At 39.5% G+C, this 24,267-nt stretch overlaps 1 protein-coding gene across 5 annotated transcripts in view; it reads right to left on the bottom strand.

The window, feature by feature from the left end:
• Positions 1–24,267, bottom strand: part of GLI3 (GLI family zinc finger 3) — a 207,295-nt gene that overhangs the window by 42,340 nt on the left and 140,688 nt on the right. For 4 of the 5 annotated variants that reach the window (XM_032103672.1, XM_032103692.1, XM_032103683.1 and 1 more), the window contains 3 exons: positions 16,966–17,167; positions 1,691–1,907; positions 144–260 (listed from right to left, as the gene is read on the bottom strand). In XM_032103672.1, the coding sequence (XP_031959563.1) occupies positions 144–260; positions 1,691–1,907; positions 16,966–17,167 (536 nt within the window). The remainder of the gene's footprint in view (positions 1–143; positions 261–1,690; positions 1,908–16,965; positions 17,168–24,267) is intronic. The other variant, XM_032103702.1, reaches the window with a different exon arrangement.

A 24,267-nucleotide genomic window follows, 5' to 3' on the forward strand; every position in this document is an offset into this window, starting at 1 on the left:
AGCCCTGGCTACCACAAGCCGAGGCTGCCTGTGTGCTCAGTACACAAAGTACAAGGAGCCTTGAAAACATGTGCCACAGGCAAGGTTCATTTTCACTCCAACAGCAAGAGGGAAGGCTCATGACTGGAACCTGGCTGCCATACCTGCATGCTTCCTGCTCCCGGGCTGGGGAGGTCCTCGTCAGGCTTTATCTTGGAGCGCTTGTTGTGCATGGGATCTCCTGTGCTGCTCACTGCAGATTCGCTTGTGGGTTTATTCTGCTGCAGGCAGGTGGGGGTTTTTTTCCCCCCCAGAAGAAGACAAAATTAGACGGTGATAAATATGTGGCTCCAAACAAAAATATGCAGCACCTGCTCAGCAACTTCGTATGGAGAAGCTGCACCGTTAATTATATTGGATATACAATTACATTGTTCTTCAATTATACAGCATTAACTCATGGAAGAGCTGCATTGCTCAACCTTGTAGCGGAGCAGGGAGGGAGTGGGAAGGGGAGCATTTGATGAAATTGCTTGCTACAAACCAATGCTGGTTTTGTCAGAGTGATGAGAGGTAGGAAGAACTTGATTTTCCACTTAATGACAACTTTGGAAAGGCAAAATCACAGCATGGTCAAATAAACACAAGAGAAACATTTCTTTTTTCACACTTGAAGGAAAGGTTTGCATTTAATGTCTGCACACAAGATATCAGCTCCTTCACTATGTTTCCCATTATAATGGGTGGATAGGAAGAAAAACTGCACACTAGTGTGAGACTCAGCCAAAAAATCCTAGATGAAGTCCTGGATTCTCACAATTTAATAGCAAAATAGCTGACATAAACAGGCCAGAATCTTGTTTGTCTCCTGTGCTCGACTGAACACCATTATCTACACCTGCAAATGGATCTTGTAGGAATCCAGAGATCTTTTAGAGATATCTGAACTTGCAGGGACCCCACAAAAAAATCAATATGTTTTCTACAGCAGTATGTTCTTCCTCTACATTTGTAAAAGCTAGCCAGGAGATAAACAGCTTCCAGACAGATAAATAACCTATTCTAGGTCATCTAGAAACAAATAGAACTAGTTAATAACAGGCAAATCACACACCGTGATAAACTCCACATTAGGGGCCTGATTCACTGCTGCTCATCCCCAGCTTTTGAGAATACGCCTCACTGAAATGATTAATTCAAACTCAGTAAGTATAATTTTGCACGAATCAGAGAAAAAAACCTTCAAACCTCTTCACTATCTTTGAGTTACTCTCTTGCTCACAGAATTACTCGCTTCAAGTTACTCACAGCTGTACAGGGAGGGCAGAATATGACCCTGTGTATCCTACGGTTAGCCTAATTTGAAGGTGAAGCTGCTAATCTTTAAAACATTGGGGTTCTGATGTGTTTTGCCCTGTTTCTTACTCCCCACCTCTACTAAATTCCTGTGTAAGATCGAGGAGAGGCAGTTTGGAAGGAGAAGCTGCTGCAGCACACTGGAATATTTATGAGGACTAAAAAGCACACTACCAATCAGGAACTGCACCAACACTCCTGTGATTCATAATGAAGTGACTGCAAATGCTAGAGCTACAAGAAAACTGTTATCAAAGGGTCTCAGTGACAGCAGTGATTAATTGCCATCGAGACAATGCCATTTATTTAATTTTTAAATTAATGGGGTGTGAAGGTTTCTTTTGTTGCCTCTCACCTGTGTGGACTCAGAAGGTCCAGAGCTGACCTGGACAGGGTTCAGGACACTGGGGATGCCAGGGATAGGTCTCTGGGTAGGAAAAGTTGGAGCAGGATGGATGAGTGGAGGGCTGTGTCCAAAGGCTGAACCTAGGGTTTGCTGACGGCTTATAATTTGCTGATGCATTTGCTGGAGGGATACTGGTGTAGGAGGGTATGTGAAACTCAGAGCAGGGCTGAATTTGGGAGAAAAAGGAGGGAAGAGGGAGGAAAAAGATGAGGATCATTTCAGTAAGGAACCATACAGATTAAACCTTTAAATATATTTCATATCTTTAAATCACTTGAAGCCAGACTTTCCCCTCCCGCTCATATCCTTCTTCATGCCCCAAAGGATGATAAATCCTGATTTTAAATCCAGAGTTGCCCTGGATTTACTAGTGAATAGAAAAATGATACCATAACAAAACGTAACATTTTTTCCTAACCTCTACCAGGAAACCACAGAAAGCTGACTGAAATAAAATTCAGAAAAACTGAAATAAAAGGCAGACAGTTCAATAACAGCTATTTATTGCAATAACAAACTTTATATAAAGAAAAAGAATGGGTGCCTACATTCTTTATAGTACTTTTATTGATAATGCAGTTCCCTTATGTTCTTGTGTATGAAGCAGTTCCTTTAATCTTGGCTCATGCTACACTCTTTCATATGTCTCTAGATCTTATTACAAGAGGAGAGAAAATCAATTGGTTAAATGTGTTCTGAACACCATGCTTGTCATATCACTCATTTGTTTGCAAAGATGGAAAGCCCAGTTCATCCAGAATGTCACCTAAAGAATTTCCATCAGTGCCGTTTGGTTACAGAAACTGATGGATTAACCTTTCCCCTCTGAAATTGGTGATCAATGACTTCCAATGTAGAAATATTCCAATGGGAAAGCACTTCTCCTTCTTCCAGTTAAACAACACTAAACGTCTATTAAGCCCATTATACATGTTAATACCCGTCATCACTTCATTACTTCACCGTATTTCCCAGACCACAGTGACTTAGGAGGAAATTACACTGCCATCTAAGGACCTATTTTGTGGCTAGTGCAAAAGCATTCTTTGTGTCACACTTGAGAAATAAATGGTGTGGAACTAAATCTTCACACACAGGAATAAGAAATCCTCCTGTAAATATTTGCCAACAACTTCCAATAATAAAGGAAAAAAAAAAAAAAAAGAAAAAGAATATTCATTGATTAAAAAAAAAATACACTGAACTACCAGACTTCAAAAGAGCCATAGGAATTTAAAACATTTGGTCTTAAAAGAGAGGGGTGCAGGCATTATACCTTCCAAGAGTCAAGGCTTCTTCTTATGTCAAATTTATCCAAATTAACAGTCTGGAGCCTTAATTGCTGTTGCTGTTAAGTGCATTAACTGAAAATACTGTGATACAAAGAGCCAAAATAATTTCAACCATTTAAAGTAATAATTCTACAAAAATTCTGTGTTCTTTAATATGACTGTACATTTTGTCTGTTTGACTACAACCCATAAAAAGACAGCTTCAATGTGATTACATTACTATTATTCCTGGTGAGAACTCTGCATTACAATAGTTTGCCCATTTAGGACAGAATATCATTAAGAATACCCTGGGAGAATTTTACTGGTCTTTGAGGAACTCTCTTTTCATTCTGCATTGTATTATTTCTAATAAAGGGAGGCAGAAACATAGTGAAAACAGTAATTGTTCACAGCAAGAGTTAGGGAGAAATCAGTAATAATATTCAGTTATTGAAGCTCTAGAGTCCCTGCTAGTGTTCCTGTAAGCAACCATGAATGATTACAGCATGACTTAGCTAAGGTAGCCACTATGGATGATTAATAGGACATTAATCAAAAGATGCATATCAGGCTCAGAATTTGTTCACAAGCTTTCTTCTAATAGCTGATTTCATGTTCACTGAGCTCTATGCCAGTTTGTTCAATTTATTCTTCAGTGTACAAGCCATTCATCAAAGAACATAATGATTTAACACCCCTTTTCCTTTTTAGTGAACAAACATTACTAAGTGTAACTACTCTGGTCTGCTCATTAAAAAACACACAATTACACTGCCATACATGAGGCTGAAAAAAAAGCCTCCTTACTATACCCTGGTGCTTTTTGCTTCCACACATACACCATGAGTTCACCTCATACACTTCAAACACTAGACAGCACCATCCTGGAAGATGCTGTCAAATTCACCAAGATCAACAAACAAAACACAAACAGTTTGAGTGAGGTGTTTTATTTCTCTGTGAGCGGTTAAAGCCTAGGACACTTTCACCCTTCAGCTGAGTCAGTTTAAAAGGAAAAAATAAGTGGTCTGATTTCATTGGCAGTTACAAGCACAGAGCAGCCTTGGAAATACAGGTTGGGTTTTGGGGGGTTTTTTACTTTTTTTCCATTTGACTATGCACAACAATACCTAGCTTCACAAGTCCAGGTTCAAAATACTGGTAATGTTGTTTAGATCCTACATGGCAAAAAGACAATTGTATGACTCAAGCAGTGCAGTGCTTAAATATTAAGTAAGCATACTTGCTGTTCCCCTCCCTACATAAATTAAAATGGCTTCCACCAAAACGAGAGATTTTACCTCATGGAGATGTCCTTGTTATCTACGCCTGTCCTAACACTGTACAAGCAGTATGCAGAAAGAGGATGCTAAGCCAGGCATTGACAAAACTGTTGAATACAATAGAGGAGATAGACATCATCTTAGCTGGAGGTTCTTACCGGAAAACAGCGATAGCAGCAGCAGATGCATTAAGACACAGCTGGACAGATGTGCTAGGGGAAGGAGGAATCGTTTTTTCTTTAGTATCTTTCTTTGATCCTGTGCTCATCAGCAAGGGTCGAGTCTAAGGGACTAGGATTTTCCTATGGAGCCTGACAACCTGTACTTCATTCCCTCCACCTCCAAACTTCAAACACCTCAGAATGAAATGAGAAGGTGATTGAGAGGGAGCAAAGGAATAGCCAGCACAGCTAAGGGGAGTAACTCAGAAATGGAGACAATGGTTCAGCCATCAGGGTGACTTCTTAAATAGCTCAGATAGCTGCCTTCAAATAACAATTCTCTCCAGCTGTTTCTGGAGAGCTCCTCATAAGGCAAGTTGACCTGGCTGGGTTTAATGTCACTCGCATGCAAGATGCTGTCACTGGGCAGCCTGGAGGATTTTTCTGATTTGAACAGATCAGAAGGTTCTGAAGAGAACAGAAGGTGGTAGGTCTATCTCTGCCTTTCAGAAACCATACAATAAAGTCAATGTTGAGGCCCAAAAAGAAGAAAAGTAAATCAAAGCTCTCAACATTGCTGGCATGGCGTGCTCTACTGGGGAGGGAAGACCTGGATTCCTGCCCTCCTTCCCAAAGTTTTTCACCGCACTTTGTTCAGCAGCTCTTGAATACAGGAAGGATGGGGAATCTCTGTAGCCCAGAGCCCCATAAGATCCCTCTGCTTTGACCAGCAGCCATACGTCCTCCTGCTGGCCCTATCAAGCTCACACTGCTTCCTAACCTGGCAGCCAGCATCAGCAGGAAGGGTGGCACCAGCTGGCCTTGTCCAGTTGTTCCAACCATGTCTGCTTAGAAATATGCACCAAGATGGCAGCTGTGTCACTCAGGAACCACCTAAAATTTATGCCCAAAAGCAGTAAACAAGACCTGAAAGTAGTAATTTTCAGACTCTGGAACTACTAAAACCAATAACCAGGTTTTTCAAAAGCAGTGAGTAGTTCCAGAGGCTTAATTTTGAGTAATGTTTCTTTTAAGACAGTTTTAAGAGGCATTTCAGACAAGGAAAGCTCAAGACTTCCAAAATCCAGATGCCAGAAGAATGCGAGATTCCTGCCCCAATGGTTCATGTTTTCCAAAACACCCGTCACTTCCAAAAAATCTTGGATTCACAGAAATGTAAATGAACCTTTTCCTTCCATCCACCTACTGAGAAATGAAAATTTACACCACTGGAGGGAATTTCATTTGTATTTCTGTTACAGACTTTTCTTTTAAACAAAGTAGAAAAGGAAAAGAAGATGAAAGCATGTATAGCTACTAAAAATTACAGACCAGTTATTTTTTTAGTTGTGAGTTTTATGAGGAGTAAGGGTTAGAAGAAACATGTAATATTTCTGCTTGAGCATTCAATAACTCATATACACTGACAGAAAAGCCCATCAGTGATATCATTTATTTTATCATACTGTGGGCTTCTGTGTCTGTCTATCACTCTGTCTCTCTCTCTCTCTTTCTCTTCTCGTCATCTGCAAAGTCTCAAACTCCCTTCACTGGAGGTAAACCAGGGCAGTGAACTACATTGCAATTACATGAGCACATCAAATTTTAAAGAACAGACTTCAAGAAGAAGAAAAACAGACGTTATAATCAAAACCAAACTTTGTGGCTACTTTGTGGCTGTCCTGCTAACAAGGTCATCCAGTTTCTGGTCACAGCTGTGGAATTTACCACAAAACATCTGTGAATTAAAGTCAGGAAAAAATCCTTTTCTCCTATACATTGCATAGGTATGCCTAAGGAGGCAAAAATGCTGAGGAGTTTCCAATTTTGTGAATACTGCAAGGATTGTTTCATTATATCGCAGTAATTTTCTTCAGAATTTCCAAAAATTCTGAAGGTACCCTCTTTGTATTACAAAACACAAAGTTCTGCAAGATCTGATGCATGGAAGTCTTGCAAAAGTACCTCAGTGCTTTTCCCTTTCTAGTTCTGCTTTGCAAGGTTTTAGGACAAGAGCTTCCCAAGCATGTAGATGAGGGAGCATTTAATGAAAGACATAGGGCAACAACTTGAGAGTAAAAAGAAAGCATTTGTGGACTTTGGGAATAGCTGCAGACATAGCCAGCAGGTTCATATGTGACTAGATAAATCCAAAGACAACAGGTCCATAAAGAAAGACCAAAGGGAACAAGCAAGAGTGTATACTTTGGGATCGCTAACCTAAAGAACATCGATGCTGGGAAAGCACTAAGAGAACAAAAGTTAGAAAGCAAGGGCATTCATAACACCCCTAGTTTGACCCAGTGGGATATTTCTGATGTTTTCAATATTTTTTCCCTTCAATTTTAAATTTCAGAAAGACAAATTTGTTTCTTTGGGGTATCTTTATTTATTCATATAGACCCACATTATGTTTACCATATTTATTAAAAGTTTCTTTCCTATCCTCTATCTTAAATCTTTCCTGGGCCAAATTAAGACCAGCACTTTGTTATTCTACACAGCACTCATAATCTGCCTTCCCTTTCCCAGACTCTTCCTCTCTTTTCTTTTTTATATATTTGAAATTATTTCTATACCCTCTTCCTGTCCAGTCTGGAAAGAACAGGAAAATTCTATTTCAAATCATCCATATAATTTTTCAGATCTCTGATCCTTTTCTTTGCTTGTCCTTGTAGTACCCCAACTGTCCAACATCTTTTGAGACAAAACAATGCAGAACAGGTCACCCGACAGGAACATGGGGCGCAGTGAGACACACTGTCTCCATCTAGATCATGGGGCAGGAGAGGGCTTCAGGCCCTTTGGCCTTTGAAGGGTCTTTGATTTCTGGGTGGTGCATTCACAGTCCTAACATTCTCTTCATGAGGGAGGGTGCAACCAGCACTGCAAGGGAACACACAGGCCCTTCCTGACTTGTGGAAAAGCCTTGGCACTCCCTGTTTGCTCTACAGCGTCCATCATGTGTGCTTGCCATCAGGGACTTAAACTAGACAGACCAAATGATACAAATCCCTCCAAAAAGGACTCTAGTTCAAGAAAGGGATAAGTAATTTGTAGGTGGACTGGCTTCATGTTCAATAAAGCTGATCATCGCGTACTAGGATAACACCTAGCCCATGCTCAAGTAGGAACAGATGTCACCACTTTGTATCACTATCCCTTAGGAGTTGCCTGTGGACAAGGGAAACCAAGAAACTGGGGTTAGTAGAAAACTAGTAATGTTGGACAAATTGAATTCAATGATATTTTTATCCTTTACTTAGACTAGGCCAGGATTTCACCTTTAGTTTTTAATTTCAATTTTCAAAGTACTTATAAATTGTTTATATAAGTTATTAAAAGGCAAACAAGCCCCTTTACTCTTTTAGAAATGGACCCAGCTACTGTTCAGGAAAGCACCCTAATAACTCTTAATACTTCTGAAGAGTGAGTGACTTCAGCAAGTCTTTAAGTGCTGTCCTAAAGCCTGGATCCTACAGACACAGTAATCTTACTGAAGTAAGATCACTTGGTAATCTTACTCAACGGAAGTAAGTCATAATACATAAGTTAACAGTGATCAAATACTGCTTTTCACATGCTCAGATGCTTTTCTTCAAAATAAAAACTAATATAAGAAAGAGTTTCATTCATCCCATGATAAACTGCCATGTAGGAGCCACTGTTCAAAACACAGGACATACATAAGCGTGGCTGGGAGCTGAGCCATGAGTGCTGAGGGGATCTGCATAAGCTGGCTGCATGCGTAGAAGTTTTCATACACCTTTTGACAGAACAATGTACATGTATAAGATGCAGCCAGGAACACTGCCTAGTCAGATGTGCAAAGCTGTGGACAGTCAGCAGGACAGACTCATAGTGAGACCGCAGCAGAGGTGCAGAAGAAAACAAGCCAGTGAGTTCTCGTTAGATAGGACCCAGAAGATAAGAAGCAACCAGTAACATCAGGTAAGAAAACCATCTCCTGTTGTTTGAGTTGGCAGAAACAGGAATTGCGTACGTTCCTTGTAAACATACAGGAGTGAGTAAAAAGAAGTTTCCAACTCTGTCCTCTACTTCTCCTGATGGAAACAACCTGCAAGAGTGAATGTTGACAAATTGCTCAGGACACACAAGTGACAAAGCACTTGGCAACCTTGCAGCCTTGAAGAAATTTGTGAAACTCTGACTGTTTCAAGTATCTTAAACAAAAACCAAATGGAAGAGAGAATTTAAAATGCACTTCTATTTGGAGCAATTTACCCACAATATATATGTAATATTTTTAGTAATAAAAAATTGTGCTTTAAGTTCTGTTCCTCTCCCTGAATTTTTTAACTGAGCTTTGAGTAGGCAATGCAGACAAGTTATCAGTAGTTTTTACAGCTTGTTACTCAAGTACAGGGGAAAACAGTTTCAAACTTTGACTATGAAGCCAGACATCGTGTGATCTTAAATGCAGGTAAGAGACTCGAAATCCTTTGAAAAAGTATTTCAAAAATGACTAGGTTTCACAAATATCCCTCTGCATTTGTAATGTTGACATGTTGCATTAAAAATCACTAACTTAGAGACAAGTCCTCTAAATTAATTTGCAAAAAGACGTCCTGCACCTAATAAAGCAGAGCATGTATTGTACTAGGTTTTCCAGTTTTCATCAGATGATAGTCATCATTGTACGATCGTATTTAATTCACATACATCACTGCCTCTTTTTTAATTTTTTCACTTTTCTATTACCAGTTTAAAATTAACAGTCTGTGGTTTGTACTTGCTCTTCAGCTTACCTTACTATCTATTCTATCTGCCAGGCTAGGTGAATTTTTTCTTCATGAATACATTGCCATATGCCAGAGTAAAACGGCATAGTTTCACTGAGAGCAACGGGGCCACACTGATTAACCTTATGTGCTCAGACATCTTTGTCCTTCTCACTGGATTATTCCTGTGAACGAATCCCTTAGTATCCTAACGGGACTTTGTATTAATGGTACCTTGCATAATTTATCTGTGCTCCCTCCATGCAAGCTTATGCCACTTCTAGCAAACATAATTTTGAATTAAATTCATGGCTAAGCACTTTTGGGCTTCTAAAGCTGGTATAATTTATTACATTCAAAGTGCTAATTAATACTTGCTTTTAGGGTCTGGAAATGGAGTAACAAAGTGCTAAACTCCAGCACACTTGTCTTAGCTTGAGAACTTTCCTGGAACTAATATTGCTCTGGGTTCAATGACTTCAAAGTCTTTGAGTAACACTGAGCAAGTCTGAAGCAAGTTGCTCCAAATGGACTTGTAATTACAAGACCTGTGACATACACATTTACGGGCATGTATACATAATTACACTTGTCTATAGGTGCATCTGTACATGTAAATGTGCATGCAATATGTGCCTGCATAGTCTACATTCTTTATGTTGCTCAGCTTCTTAGATTTTACACTTTCCAAAGGCAGAAATCTTGCCACTCATGTTTCTGGTGAGAAACATCCACCACTTTCTAATGCAAGATGTAGATGACCTCCAAGACAATCTCCCTGAATGTCACCCCCTTATAATCTATATGAGCTTTCTGCAGGAGGCTAGCTGCATGGTTATATTTCCACAGAGCCTGATATAGATGCAGCTTTCCGTAATACTGATGAATTTCACTTTTATTCACTTTGTGGCGCTTCTCTGTCATTCACACTTCTTGAAAGCAGGTATGAAATGAAGCTATTATGGCAGGACAGAGCATTATATTCCCTTCTTTAGATTACCACAGTACAAGACCATGGAGAATAAAGCCCTATACTGCACATATGTGAAGGTCTAGTTCTAGACCTGTTTCAGTAGGGTTACACTTGGACTGAATTTGACTCAGTCTGAATGGAAACAAAGCCTTCATTTACAACATATCGCATGTAATTAATTAGAAAGCTTTTAATGCAAGAAAGGCTTTCAGTCAAAGTCAGATTTGCATCTAACTTAGGCAGATCCCAATAAGAGTGATAATAAAACAACAAAACACCTATAATGCTGACAAAATTAATGAACTCTTTATCCTACACATCCTATCATAATGATCTTCTTGCAGAACATAGTTGTGAATGTATTTTGTTCTACCTATGCTACCCTAAACATGTCCTTTTTAATTTCATTAACCAGCATTTGATTGTGTCCTTTAACACAGAAAAAATTACAGAAATATAAAAACTTAAAACAGTCTAAAACACAAATCAAAGGTAAGAATTAAGTAGTTGGATTTAAGTAAAGGTTAGATACAAATTCTCAGATGGGGTCTTCTCTTTCGTATGCAATTGTCAGCTATCTGGGCATGGAGTTGAGAAATGAAAAAATTGTATCTGCATATGTGACAAAATTATTTTGAGCAGCATGGTGAAGGCTAAGTGGTTATCTTTAGCTCCCAGTACGCTAGAAGAATGAGCAATACTGATAGCAAGATGCATATCGATACCGAAAGGGAGTCAGAGCTACTCATACACTGGTTCTAAATTAACTGAGACAAATGACAAGAAGCACTTGCTTGTCTCAATGCAGAATTCAATGAAGGAATGAAAATTTGATCAACATAAAGGTATGGCAAAAACATGTTAAAACAATTGGCTGGGGAAAAAACACAGAAAATCATGATGCATTTAAATTGCTGGTCCTCTCCTGGAATATTATTGCGTGTAATAAGAAGGAGACTTTCAGACAGTATCAGCAGAAAAGACAATGCAAGAACTCTAAAGAGCAGACTGAAAACAACATCAGAAGGGAGATGAATAAAAGGAGACATAATAAGAATATATAAAATATTGAATAAAGAAGGAGGATTGAGAACATGAGGGCTTCCTGTTTTATGAGACACTGTTAAATTCAAAAACTGGATAATTTAAACCTGATAAAAGGATACTCTTTCCTTTTTTTTAATAGAGGGTATAATTAGACTGTTGGGCTCTCTGCTAAAGATACTTTCACATTTCTCTGTTGATAACTTTATGCTTCGTTTGGATATCTTAACTCTATTTTTATTTTTCTCTTGATTTTCTCTGTGTTTGCAAAGGAAAACTGGAGAAATTAATAGCTAGTCACTTGTCTCTAGATACAACATAGTGCAGGGAGGAGGGCACTGACTCATTATATAACAAGCATTCTATACAAGGAGCTTAAATGAGATGAGGAAATAATTGAGAATCCAATACCTGCTTGCAGAAGCACAATTCTTGTCTTCCTCACTGATGTTAATCCATTGCTGTCTAAGCTCACCCTACAAACCTGGCTATTCCTTTCTAATGCTCTTTGTGAAAGTATCCTTGCCACCATTCCCTGATGCTTCAGATCAGCCCAGAGCAAACTGACAGGGGCCAGAGCAGCCAGGGTGTCCTGTAATCAACCACACCATGTTTAATTGCTCCTTCATGTTCTGATACTCTCAGGGAAGCAGGGCAGAGAATGCGGGAAAAAAAAAGTGCTGCTGTGCTTTCTCAGTTTCTTTCAAACCTTCGAGGAGATCCCAAAGGACTCTTGAGCTCACATGAAACTGAATTTTCACAGGTTATGGCTAAGTTATACTCACAGTTAGATATGCCTAGACCCAAAGAAAGTCTCTTGTAGTAGGTGGAACTACTGACTTAAACACCTTGGATCTGACAGGGAATTTGATTCATTTTCTGAAAATTGACTTTGTAATTTTGGTATCACAGCACTGCCAAGGGACTAGAGGTTCTGAATTTCAAATCTCAAAACATGAAGTCACAGCCTCCTGTGTTTATTAAAGACCAGTTAATCTTTTGTAAAGGTTTTGAATCAGTACTCTTAACATCATGGGAAGTGATTACTCCCTCTATACTCACTCTAGACCATGCCGTCTCTCAAAAAGAAGTGCTACTGAAGTGCAAAGTCTAATAATTGTCACAGGTAGCAGATATAACATTAAGTATGTCTTGACAAAAGATTAATAGCAGGGGTGCTGCACTGCAGGACTGAGGCAGGTAACCAAATGAGTAAATGTCAAATGAAGGATTATCCTCATTTAATGCTATTTCACACATCTCCTTTCTGCATAATCTCTCCCAGCTGAGACCTAAACCAGGTGTTTTCAAATGCACAAAGTAGAAGCTCTACCTGGTGTGCTAAAGGAGATCCACTATTAGCTGTCAGCAGGAGTGTCATCTCCTTTTCAAGTACTCAGCCGGTAGTCAGGATACAGCACTACACTGTCAGCTGACAATGGCAAAGCAACTGCCAAGCCGAGCTCTCTCTGGATTATGCTAAACTACTAGTATTTATTATTCAAACCACAGTAGTATCCATGTCAAAGACCAGAGCCCTCCTGTGCTTGGCTTTGTAAAAACAGAGACCAAAATGTGATTTCATCCTCAACATCCCACAGTGCTCATATAGAGTATCCAATGCTGAAAAGCTGTGTGATGCACAGGATGTAATCTTTCAGCCAAGGATGCCTCTTTTTTTAGCCAATGCAAAGAGCAGTGAGGTCCTGGAGACCCTTTCTTAACACAAGTAGTACCTTTGAAAAAATGGGTGTAAAAGAGCATTGATTAATGCCCACAAGATTAAACATACCAGAACAAAACCTGCCCATATCTTCATGTGCTGACTCATCAGCTTTTAGTTACGTGACAGCACACCCCTTCTCCCCTCTGCATGATTCGTAACTCATGCAGTGCACAAGACACACAGTAGCCTTCAGCAAGAGGCCCTCTGGTATTTTTCTTCTCTGTGCCCGGAGTAATGCCCGTAAGCCTTCCTTCCATTGTATTTAAACCATCAGTGAATAAATAATTACTGACACCCTCCTGAGCTTCTCCACTGTGCTCATCACTGTATAATCTAATTGGTTCACAAAACATTAATGCTTTCAACCTCCCTCTGAGGTTAAGGGGAAGGATTCGTTTTGAACAGGAACATGAATCAAAGAAAGATGGAGGCAAAAAGTGTCACTCACTGTGGTTGCCCAATTTCAGGCAAGAAGATCTGGGCTAGCTAACATGACACAGACTATGAAATGTTCAAAACAACTGTCAGTATCTTCAAGTCATGGCTGTGAGCAATTTGACTCCTCTGCAGAATTAAGAGTGGTAGGCTGGGACTCCAGAAAACAAACTGTATCAGTCTGGTGGTCACTTCTGACTAGTTCAGTTTACCCAGCATCAGTCTGGGACTGTGGTGCAAGAGCACAGTCTGCCCTCCAGGCAGCAAACAACCAGGTACAAGGCTCCCTCCTCTTTTAGGCTGCCTTGAACAGGTGAGGCAGTGTCCTGTAGCTCTCACTGATCCACAGAGGATGTTAACTGAAGAAGACAGGGGACCTACAAATACTGTGCAACCCTGAAGTTAAAGATGGTATCAGAGCACAAACACAAGGGGGCAGTACCTTCATTCTCCGAATGACCGGCTTCTGCATGCTTTATTTTGCAGCCTTTTCTCTCTCTTCAGCTGCAAGTCTATGTTGCATTATGTAAAGGCATTTTGTGCCAACTTGCTTAGCCTGTACACTTTCTGGGCTGACTCCTGTCTCCTCTAAAGACTGCTTTCTGTTTCACAAAACTGTTATGGCTGGACAGACAGCTGAGCCTCCACAGTCTTCCCAAGGAGGTACCAGAGCTGCAGCTGCAGGGAAAGGTCCATCTTTTTCTCTGTGGGCCCTGGACTGGAACATGCTGAGTGATCAGTTTATTTAACACATGCTAATAGAAACCTCTTAAGGGCTTATCACTTGGCTGAATGGGACAATTTCTCAAGAACAGCAAAGATCACATCTACATCATCTAGGCAATGTTCCTGGCAAAGTTTAGCTTCTCAGTAAAAGGTAAGCAACAGTTCTTCTATTTTCTACAGAAAAATCTCTTCTTCCCTAACTTCATTTTGATAAATTAATAACCTTGCTGATGCTTTTGCGAAATATTCAGCACTAGATAGGTATTTGCCATGAAAAATGCTGCCACGTGTAAAATATTTGGACTAAGTTAAAAGTGATTGGAAACAATATCTAAGAGTAGAAGGATTGTGTAATGTTAAATATAGTTAATGCTACTGATACTATATAAAGTAGAAATCCTTCCTGTCTTGCAATTCCATCTAGTGGCTTGCTGAATTGTACCATTTTCTTGCAGCAACTCCTACGTTGTTAACCTGCAAGTTTAACAACCTGTAAGAAGCTGGGATTTTATGTGAGGAAATGTTTTTTTCTAGACTTTGATCACTTTCTGACAGGATATGAAATGGGATGAACCTATGGTTCTATTCAATACAACAGTTCTTGTGCTGAATGCATTATTTGCAAGACAGTGAATAATAAATTAGGTTTTGCTGATAGTCCTGTTGCTATTTAGTCTTGGAATTTATTAAGGCAATGAAGTGTGGTTTGGGTTTAATACCTTATGTCACTGTTTATTTTGTTTTAACTGTTTTATAAACAGGTTCACACGGGAAAAGTTAAAGGGCACCAACAGAGGCAAGCTGCAAAGGAGGAAGAAGAGGTCTCACTTCCCTTCCTTTTGACTGAGAAGAATGGAGGTGTACATTTCCAACTCTGCATGCATACTCTTATCAAAATGAAAAAAATATCTTAATTCAAAATCACGTGAAATTTTGTATTATGCATTCCTGGGAAGTATGACCAGGAAGGGATGAAAGCTTTGGTCAACCACAGGTTCAGTCACACAAACACTGCTTTCTTCCATGACACCAGTTCACAAGACTCACTGTGAAGACTCCCTAGCATCCTTACTCAGTCTTTGCCCACAACTCCCTCCAGTTCCACAACTTTGTCTTCAACAAAGCCATTCATCTGGCTCTAGCTTTGCTTTGGAAGAGCAAAAGCAGAGAAGACTTACTCCACTGCAGAGACTATGCCAACTTTCATGTGCTATTTGTTTTACCAAAGTTACGAGCTATGGGAAAGGAGTTTAGTTATTAAGTGCCATCCCATCTTAATGACAGTGCAGACAGCACACCTCCACACAGTACAGGTATTTGACAGATGTGGTCCAACTGCTGCCAGCCATTGACATAAATCATATTCCTCATTAAGGAGGTTTGTAATTGGAACTGTGGTTCCATTGACTGTGAAGCAATATTGCAGAGCTATGACACCGTGCCTGTGAAATACTACACACTACTCAAGTACATCAGAGCTACGAACCACGACTACTTAGAAATGCTTAAAAAGGAAAATACAGCACTTACACTAATACCAATATTTACGGTGCTGTCATTCTCAGAGTTTTTCAGGCTCATAGTTTCTAACAAACCAGTTGCATGCCCCATTTTCCCAAGAATGAAAATCCCCATAGCCAGTTTTTGAAGCTGTAAATGTGTCATTTTTGCCAGAGAGGCATTTCACAGATTTCACAGAATATTCTGAGTTGGAAGGGGCCCACAAGGCTCATCAAATATGACTCTTTAAGTGAATGGACCATACAGGGGATCAAACCCATGACCTTGGTAGTATTTTTGAGCCTTGTCTAAAATGGGTGTCCCATCTCAAGAAACTGCTGTAGGGACTCGCTCCTTTGCCCCATTGCAAATTGAAGGTGGAAGCTACTGTTAAGCCAGGGCCCAGAAGCACTCTTTGAGGCTTATAAATGCAAATCCAGTATTTTCTGACACTTTGGAGAGGTGGGGATTTTTTTTTAGAATACCAAAGGAGCTTTTCTCAGTTAACATAGAGCCATGCCACAAATACAAGAATGTTCTGCAGTTGCATCTCCATTTTTTTCTGCTGCATCTCTTAATTTTCTTCCACTCCCTTTATTCTTTTTACATTATTCCTTTTGTTCCCTCTCCTTGTGCCCTATTTCCTTCCCTTTTCTGTACAACTTCTGTCCAGCTCTTCATTTGCTACTCTGTTCTTCTGCCTCCAGAACAACCACTTCTGACTGTTTTCTTGCACACACAAGTGAAGCAGCCAAGTGAAAATCACAGCATTTCTGATGATACTGTACTTCCTTGGTACAAAAAAAAAAAAAAAAAAAAAAAAAAAAAGAAGATTATTTAGCCACAGAATGTCTAACAGAATGTCTAATCTTTCAACACATGAAAAAAAAAATTGGAGACCAACACCCAGAAGTTCAAGCCAAACATTTTAATTGAACAGTACCATATTTCTCTTCTTTACTTTCTGATGATTGCAATGTAGGAACATTTCACTGTCTATCATATCTGTGGCCAGAAGAACCCAAGTGACTTAAGTCACAAACCTATACTAGAGTTTCTTCTCTGAAAACAGATTCCTGGACACACAAACACTCACTGTTCCTGCTGGTCAGATGAATATTACCTGCACTGGACAATAATAGGCCAAAAAGTCCCTTGTGGTTACCTTTCTGAGCAAGAAAAAAATATTTTATATTTTAGATTAAGCTCTGATGAACACACATTATAGAAACTGCAAAACACACATATTCACAAAAAAAAATCCCACAAGTTACTTAAAGATGTGAGTATAGGTTCACATTTGTGTGTGTGAGACACATAAATGAGAATATATAGTTCAGGTAGAAAATACAATTCTTACCTTATTGCACTTGCAGATAAGTGGCCGTAAGAACCACTGGCTGACGAACTGCTGCGAGAATTATTGAGAATTGTGACCAAGGAATTTGGAGATGTCCGTATCATGGTCTGAAGGTCAAAGCTGTGATCAGACAGGGGGGATATGGACAACGTGCGCTTTCGGCTCGGTCTAGCTGACAACCTCGGACTCGGAAACCTGGCGCCTGTTATGTAAACACAAATAATTATCCACCAGGGTGCTTCACTGGATTTATTTGTTATCAGTGATGGGTAGAGGGAGACACCAGCACACTGTGACAGGCCCACTCTCTTCATTTGTGATCTACTGGCTATGATTGAGGAAAACAGGAAGAAAAATCTTTCTTCCTATGGCTTACCTCAGGGGAGCTCTGTTTATTAATGTGCAAGCAAAATGATAAATGGCTAAACAAAAGGAAAAGACTTTTATGAGTTATCCCTCTCATTTCTGATGATTTATGAATCTGATGGCTTCTTAGACATGCACATCATTAATTCAACCATGAGCAATGAGACAGTGGTTCAGATCTGGGATACCAGCAAGCCCAAACCCACAACACTTTAATACATACAGCCAAACCTATACATGTCCAATACAGTATAGAAATGAAGAGGCAGCTTTTCCTTTGTTGACCGTAATTCTGCCAGGTGGATATTTGATGCAAAACTAAAAATCAGGACTAAAACAAACACTAGAAGGGCCAACTCTATCAGCAGAATTCGAATTTACATTCAGAGCATTACGCTGAGAAACAGTAAGCTTTATTTGAATTTGTCTAAGATGGCACAATATTGTTTTGTTGGGGTCTGTAGGGGCCTACAGCTGCTAAATTTCTTTAAAACTGGAGATTAGGCTTTTCAAAGCAGCAAAGTGAAGGCAAATATACAGATACCACTTAAATAAATTACATTTCTAAATTTGATGTCCTGTTCTGAAAATCTCTACCTCTTCTGATCTATTTTACCATGTCATTCCAACTCTCTGCAGTCCTGACAGAAGATGTATCACCTTAAATTTATTCCCTTTATTTAATTATTTTCTATCTTGGTTGAGAGCAAGGAGAGAATTAGCTTCCCCACTGCATACTGAACAATTTCCTTTAATAGTACTGCTGCTTCTACCTTTTTAATCCCTTTAACCTGTAGTAAAGGACTGAATACTAATGATCCTGACAGCCAGGGTCATGCAGGTCTTGGGTTTGATGCCTACTTTACAGCTACTTCTCCTAGAGTCCCTGACATTCTCTGTAACTTGCTAATAATTCACACTTGGCCACAAGCATCCAGTATAGGTCTGTCTTTCCTAACGTCCTTGTGTCCAGGATCCTGTTTTAGCAGGGTATTTAACCAGGAGAGGAGCTCAAATGACTCTAATTTGACTCATCTCAAGATCAGAGCTGGATTAGAATCTACTATGCTTTCCTTACACACCTGAGTGGGTTTCCCTTCTCTCTGTGCATGCTAGCCAAGATTTTAGTATGGTATCAAGGGCTGCCATTTTATTGCTCTTGTGACTGCTTGATCAGATCTCCATTTATAACCCTTCTCTTCTTCAGCATCTGGGTAATACAGAGTTTTGTTCTTCCTGCTCTGTCTCCAGAATAAGCCTTAGCCCACACAGATCCAGTCTTTCAATGAATATTCAAGCTCTTGATCCATCACTTAAAATTTAGGTATAGCCATTTATTTATTTGTAAAACCTACCACATGCTATTTTATGTAATCTGTTTTATCTCCTTTTTAGGAGCTTGCTATTGTACTGTGTCTGATATTTTATTAGTGCTGTGCTTCACGTCTTTCAAAGGCAGAGATCTTTTACTTGTGCTAAAATAAGAAACAACAATGATCAGCAGCTATAAGAAACTGCAATATATCTAACAAGGAAATACAATATACATGTCATGGTAAAACAAAAATAGTAGTAATTTGCACTTGCATCTTTCATCCACAACTCTTCTCTGCTGACTGTTCAGCTGGAATGAATTAAAACAATGCCTCTGAAGTTAGTGCTTGTAATGTAATTTACCCCAGATGAGGATACAATTCAAGTGCTTTATCATGGTTTTACAAGGGCATAGCTAAGTACAGGCATTATATTCCCTGCAGTGCCCTGCATGTTCTCAAAACTGCAAAGACTTCCCTCCTCCTCCTCCTCCTTGTCCTTCTGAACTGAACCTGTGTCCTTTACTCCTTGCCTAAGTCACGCTATGGCTCTTGCATGTCTGCCCACTGCTTGTTTCACCTTCCCCTCGCCTGCCAGCTGCTGCCAGGGCATCCCTGTGTCCGCTCTGGATGCACCAGATCTGTGGCCAGCGATGGAGAAAGACACTCCTTACAGCTGCGAGGGGCAGAGCCCGGGCTTCAGCCATGCATACAGTAGTCTGAGGATTCCTCTTTTCCTCCAGGCAGCACCTGGTTCGGGCCCCATAGAGCTCTGGGAATTCGGCAGTCCCCTCCATCTACCTGGGACAGGAACAACTTCCTAAGGGCCAACAGTATCCTGCAAAAAGGGAACATTTCTGCTTCACAGAGGGAGCCAAAAGCTGAGACCAGGCAAGAGCTCTACAGAGTCTGACCACAGGAGAGAGGGATTCAGCTCAAGGGGGACTTCTAAAAGTAAAAATACAATTAAATGGAATTACTGTTTTTTCAGATATTCATGGTTTAATTAGGTCTCACATGCCTAAAAATTCTTAAGCATGAGCTGGCCACTCACTACAGGACATTTGCTTAACCATTCATTTAGCATAACATGAGTTTTAGTTAGTATGCTGCTATGAAAAGGAATAGGTCACAATTTGTCAGTGCCTCTGAATACTAAACCAAACTTTCCAGTCTTGCCCAGCATTTATTTTAAAAACAAACACTTCAATATTTATTTAGCAATTTGAGATGTTCATCTGCTCACAGTGTTCTCCCACTGAAGTATTACATTCCTTTCTCAATAATACTTTAAAATCAGAAAATGAAGGAGCACTGATTCACTAAAAATCCATTTACCTCTGTGGAAGTGCTGATAAAAAAAATCAGCTTTGGCAAAGCATGCAAATGGAAGCTGACAGTGACGATTTGCTTAGAAATGTCACCTTTTTGGAGTAGACATTATAGAAATAAAAAGTCAGTAGTTGACATTAAAGACTTGAGTGTGCCAAAGAAAAATCCAGCAGATGTCAGAAGAAAAGATCTTATTCTGAGGTGGAGATCAATTCTAAAATAACAGATATCTATCTCCATCATAAATTTCAAAAATGGAATATGCCATCCAGCAAATTTGCCCATGAATTTGATTTCTGAGTTGAAGTTTTTAGCATTGCTTAATCATTTATAAGGCAATCTTCAGACATGTATCATTTATTTCATCCCTTTAAATCAAACTTCATCAAATCTTTTTTATTCCCTCCCTTTAAATCAAACTTCTTTGAACATGTCTCAGGCACTAGTTTTTATTGGAGGCTGTGAACATGGGACACTTGGGGTGGGGGAGGTTTAAAGTCAAACCTTTTTTCTTTCTTTCTTTTCCCTCTGGCTTCTGTTTACAGATGTGTAAAAACTTTGTTTTCACTTTATGAAAGTTTATCATAAATTTTGTCTTAGTTTTCAAAATGATAAATCTGTCATCAGTATGAGAGAAGACGGAATGCCTTTGATACTCCACCCTCATTCTCCAACTGTGCTTGACAAACAGAAACCAAACCCAGTCCAAAGCTTCTCACTCTGGCTTAACTCTTTGGGCTGGTGTTTGGGTCTGGCTGAGATGGTGTTCATTTTTTCCCACCACAGCCCTCACAGTGCTGTGCTTCGCATTGGTAGCTGGAAAGGCGTTTTGGCTGCTCCTGAGCAGTGCTGGCACAGCATCAACACTGTTTACCAACATTTCCCCCCATCAGTAGGCCAGACGTGGACAAGATCCTGGGAGGGAACACAACCAGGCCAGCTGATCCAAACTGACCGAAGGGATATTCCACACCATATGATGTTAGCTCAGATATAAAGGCTAAGAAAAGGAGGGGGTGAGGAAGCATTCATTATTTACAATATTTGCCTTCTGGAGCAACCCCTCTGCATGCTGGAGCCCTGCTTCCCAGGAACTGGATGGACACTGCTTGCTGGTGGGAAGCAGAGAAAAAAAATTTTTGTTTTCTCTTTGCTTCTACATGTGAAATCTTTCACTTTTGCATGATTAAACTGCATTATCTCAACCTACACGTTGTTTCCCATCTAATTTTCTCTTCCATGGCCAGCTGAGAAGAGGGAGTGATAGAGCAGTTTGGTGGACATCTGGCACCCAGCCACGGTCAACACACCACAGTTGGCCAAACTCTTTAGCTCAGCTGGATTACTAAAAGTGTCTCTAACGCCAAATGGAGTAGGTCAATGCCAAATACCTTTGGAAAAGAGAAACCTCCTATTCTGAGTGAGGATAGGTAAAAGTTAATCAGAGTGAGGGTATTAATAATCTGGAATCTTGAAACCTCAGGGAACATGCTTGTGTTCCACTGAACACCATTTAAGAGAGTAGAACATATTCCCCAAGTGAATAATGCAGGTATAAATTCCAAAAGATAGTGATTTTTTAAATTGTTTTAGTCTTCAAGACAGTTTTGGCATACAATACCTTTACAGCCACAACAAGCAATTTCAGTTGTTGCTACTGCGGTACTGTCAATACCTTCCACATCTACTCCACTCCTATTTTGATGCTATACTTAAAGGTAACAAATCTTTTTAGAACAAGCAAGAAGATGGCAAGGCTTGCTCAGGGTCTCTGGCCATCAAAACTGCAGAAAAGCTTTATAGAGCTTTTACAGAGAAAATTTTGGTCCAGTTTTCATGTCACTCAGGACAGGATGACGAAGAATTACAATTAAGCATGCATAATCTTCGCCTTATTCTTCTGCAATGTATTAGACAGTTCATGAACAGTGAAGTTCAGAGCTTCAAGAAGTCTACTGCTCTTTGTGTAAGATTTAACCTCTGATTAACAATTCTCCCACTCCTTTCCCCATCTGAAATCAGTTTTCCAGCACCACAGAGCAAAACAGAAGTCCCCAACCTACAAAAACTCTATGTAATACACTTTGGAACTCAGTGCATTCTGGTGTTGGAATTATTATTTGCACTACAGGAGGGGGTAGAGATTGCAAATTTCTGTGGTAGACTCTGTATAAGCACACAATTAGGAGACAGACTGGCTTCACAAAAGAAGAACAATGCCTTGCTTGTATCCATTTGGTTGTTGTGTGGGATAAATGAGCGGCAGCCTTTCAGTCAGTTGAGTCAACTTGCTCAGAATTTGATAGCAGATAATGAGGGAAACTACTCATGTGTCTTTCTGTTTCCTTTGACAAGACTGGGCAAAGGCGAAAGACTACTTTTAATATCACCATACAAATCTTTAAGAAGAAAGATCCAAACAAATGGCATTGCTTCACACTGATTGCTGCACTTGGTTATTAAATGCATACATGGGAATTCTTACTGGGTTTTTTTTTAAAGTCTTAATATCATCTTCCTGCTAATTGTTTTGTTCTCGTTTCTAATCTAAAAATCTGACAAAGAAGAAAGGGGTTTTCTTTAGCATGATGAATGATAGGACATTCAGATTCCTACTTAATGACAATTAATTTACTGTATACCCATGCAAGTTAAGATAGTTTTAATTAGTTTTTACAAAGTAAAAGGGTAACTTCATACTCTGTTAGATAAAAGCAGCTATTGCCTGACTAAACACATTCTCATCAAATACAGAAGGTGAGCTGAGTGACCTTACTAGGATTCTATCTTATTTTAATTCTCTATTTACTGTTTAAAAATAACCCATTTGCATAATAGTGCTACACAATTTTGTCTCTAACTCTGAAATAATGCCTAATTGAAAAGTTGCTGGTATAATTAATCTCAAATGTGTGATCTTAATTTTTAAAAACAAACACAAAAATTAAAGTGTGCATTTCAAATGTATCACAGTTAGAGCTGGTGAACACAAATATCCTTATTAAAGATGATGTTTAAGTACCTTTATGAATGGGCTGAAATTATGGGTAAAGGTCAAAACATTTCCTCTTAAATTAGAAGAGGTAACATTTTTGGGATGCAAAAGCTGCAATTCTGTGTATATTACAGCATACACAATCTCTACTAACACACGATGTTCCTTCTGCAAATGCCATTATTTGTATGAGTACTGCAATGTCTTCTGTTTTTTCTTAAGTTTTCTGGAATATATATGGGAATCTACCTTTCTAAAGGCTGAATAAACCCATTTGATCAAATCTGTATCCAAGTATGTGGTTTGGTACCACTACTTGTGTGCATTCAGACACACTCTCACAGTAGGAACCAAAACGCTTGCAAATTTAAAATATCCCTGCTCATTGCAAGAGAAATTGGACTAGATGACCTTTAAAGTTCCCTTCCAACCCCAACTACTCTAGAATTCTATGATCCTTTTCAATGAAGCCATGCCCATTCATACAAGCTGGGGATTTGCCCTTGTGACTGGAACTCAGCAGCAAATTTACATTACCTGAACCACGCATAACAGAGTTTCCATTCTGCAAGATATTATTAATAGGCATTCAGTGCTTTAGCAGTGTGCCTCATCTCTCCCTATTTCTCTCAAAATCCAGATCAGGAATTACCATATTCTTAAGATTTCAAGTACTGAAGTCTGCACATTAATCTCTGGTTTAAGTCCAGACTACTTGTGTGAGTTTATTGTGTTTCTGCAGTGGGCTCAAGGTATGTTACTGTAAATTTTTTATGCATGCTACCAGTGCAGTGAGACTGATAATACAAAATGAATTTTAAAAAATCCTTCATTAGCAAGGAAACAAAATGAAAATAACCCTCCTTCCCAGTTTCACAACTATCTGTCTTGCCTGATTCTTGAAAAATTATTGGTCAGTCACACTCCAAGGCATGTGTTCTGCAGGGCTAGCTATATGTATCCCTATATGCCCATGCGTTCCAGAGGTAAACCTCCCAACACCCACACTCCTTGAGATCACCAACTATGGTATGCAGCCAACAGCAGGAAGAAGAAATTGCATGTAAACAAAAGGTTTAAAATTCTACAGCAAAACAAGGTGGGCTGATACTATTTTATTGGTCTGTACTACCAAGCAAAAGTCAACATCACCACCTTTTCTTGCCACCATTTTTTATTGCCTTCACTGGAAGGAACAGAGTACATCCTGAAAAGCGTGTAAGCATCTATGGCTACAGGGGAATGCTCTGCATAATCCTTTCTCGTTGATCAAAAGAAGCAGTAGCAAGCAGTTTG

Source organism: Corvus moneduloides, chromosome 1 (genome assembly GCF_009650955.1).
Source record: "Corvus moneduloides isolate bCorMon1 chromosome 1, bCorMon1.pri, whole genome shotgun sequence".
Taxonomy (NCBI): domain Eukaryota; kingdom Metazoa; phylum Chordata; class Aves; order Passeriformes; family Corvidae; genus Corvus; species Corvus moneduloides.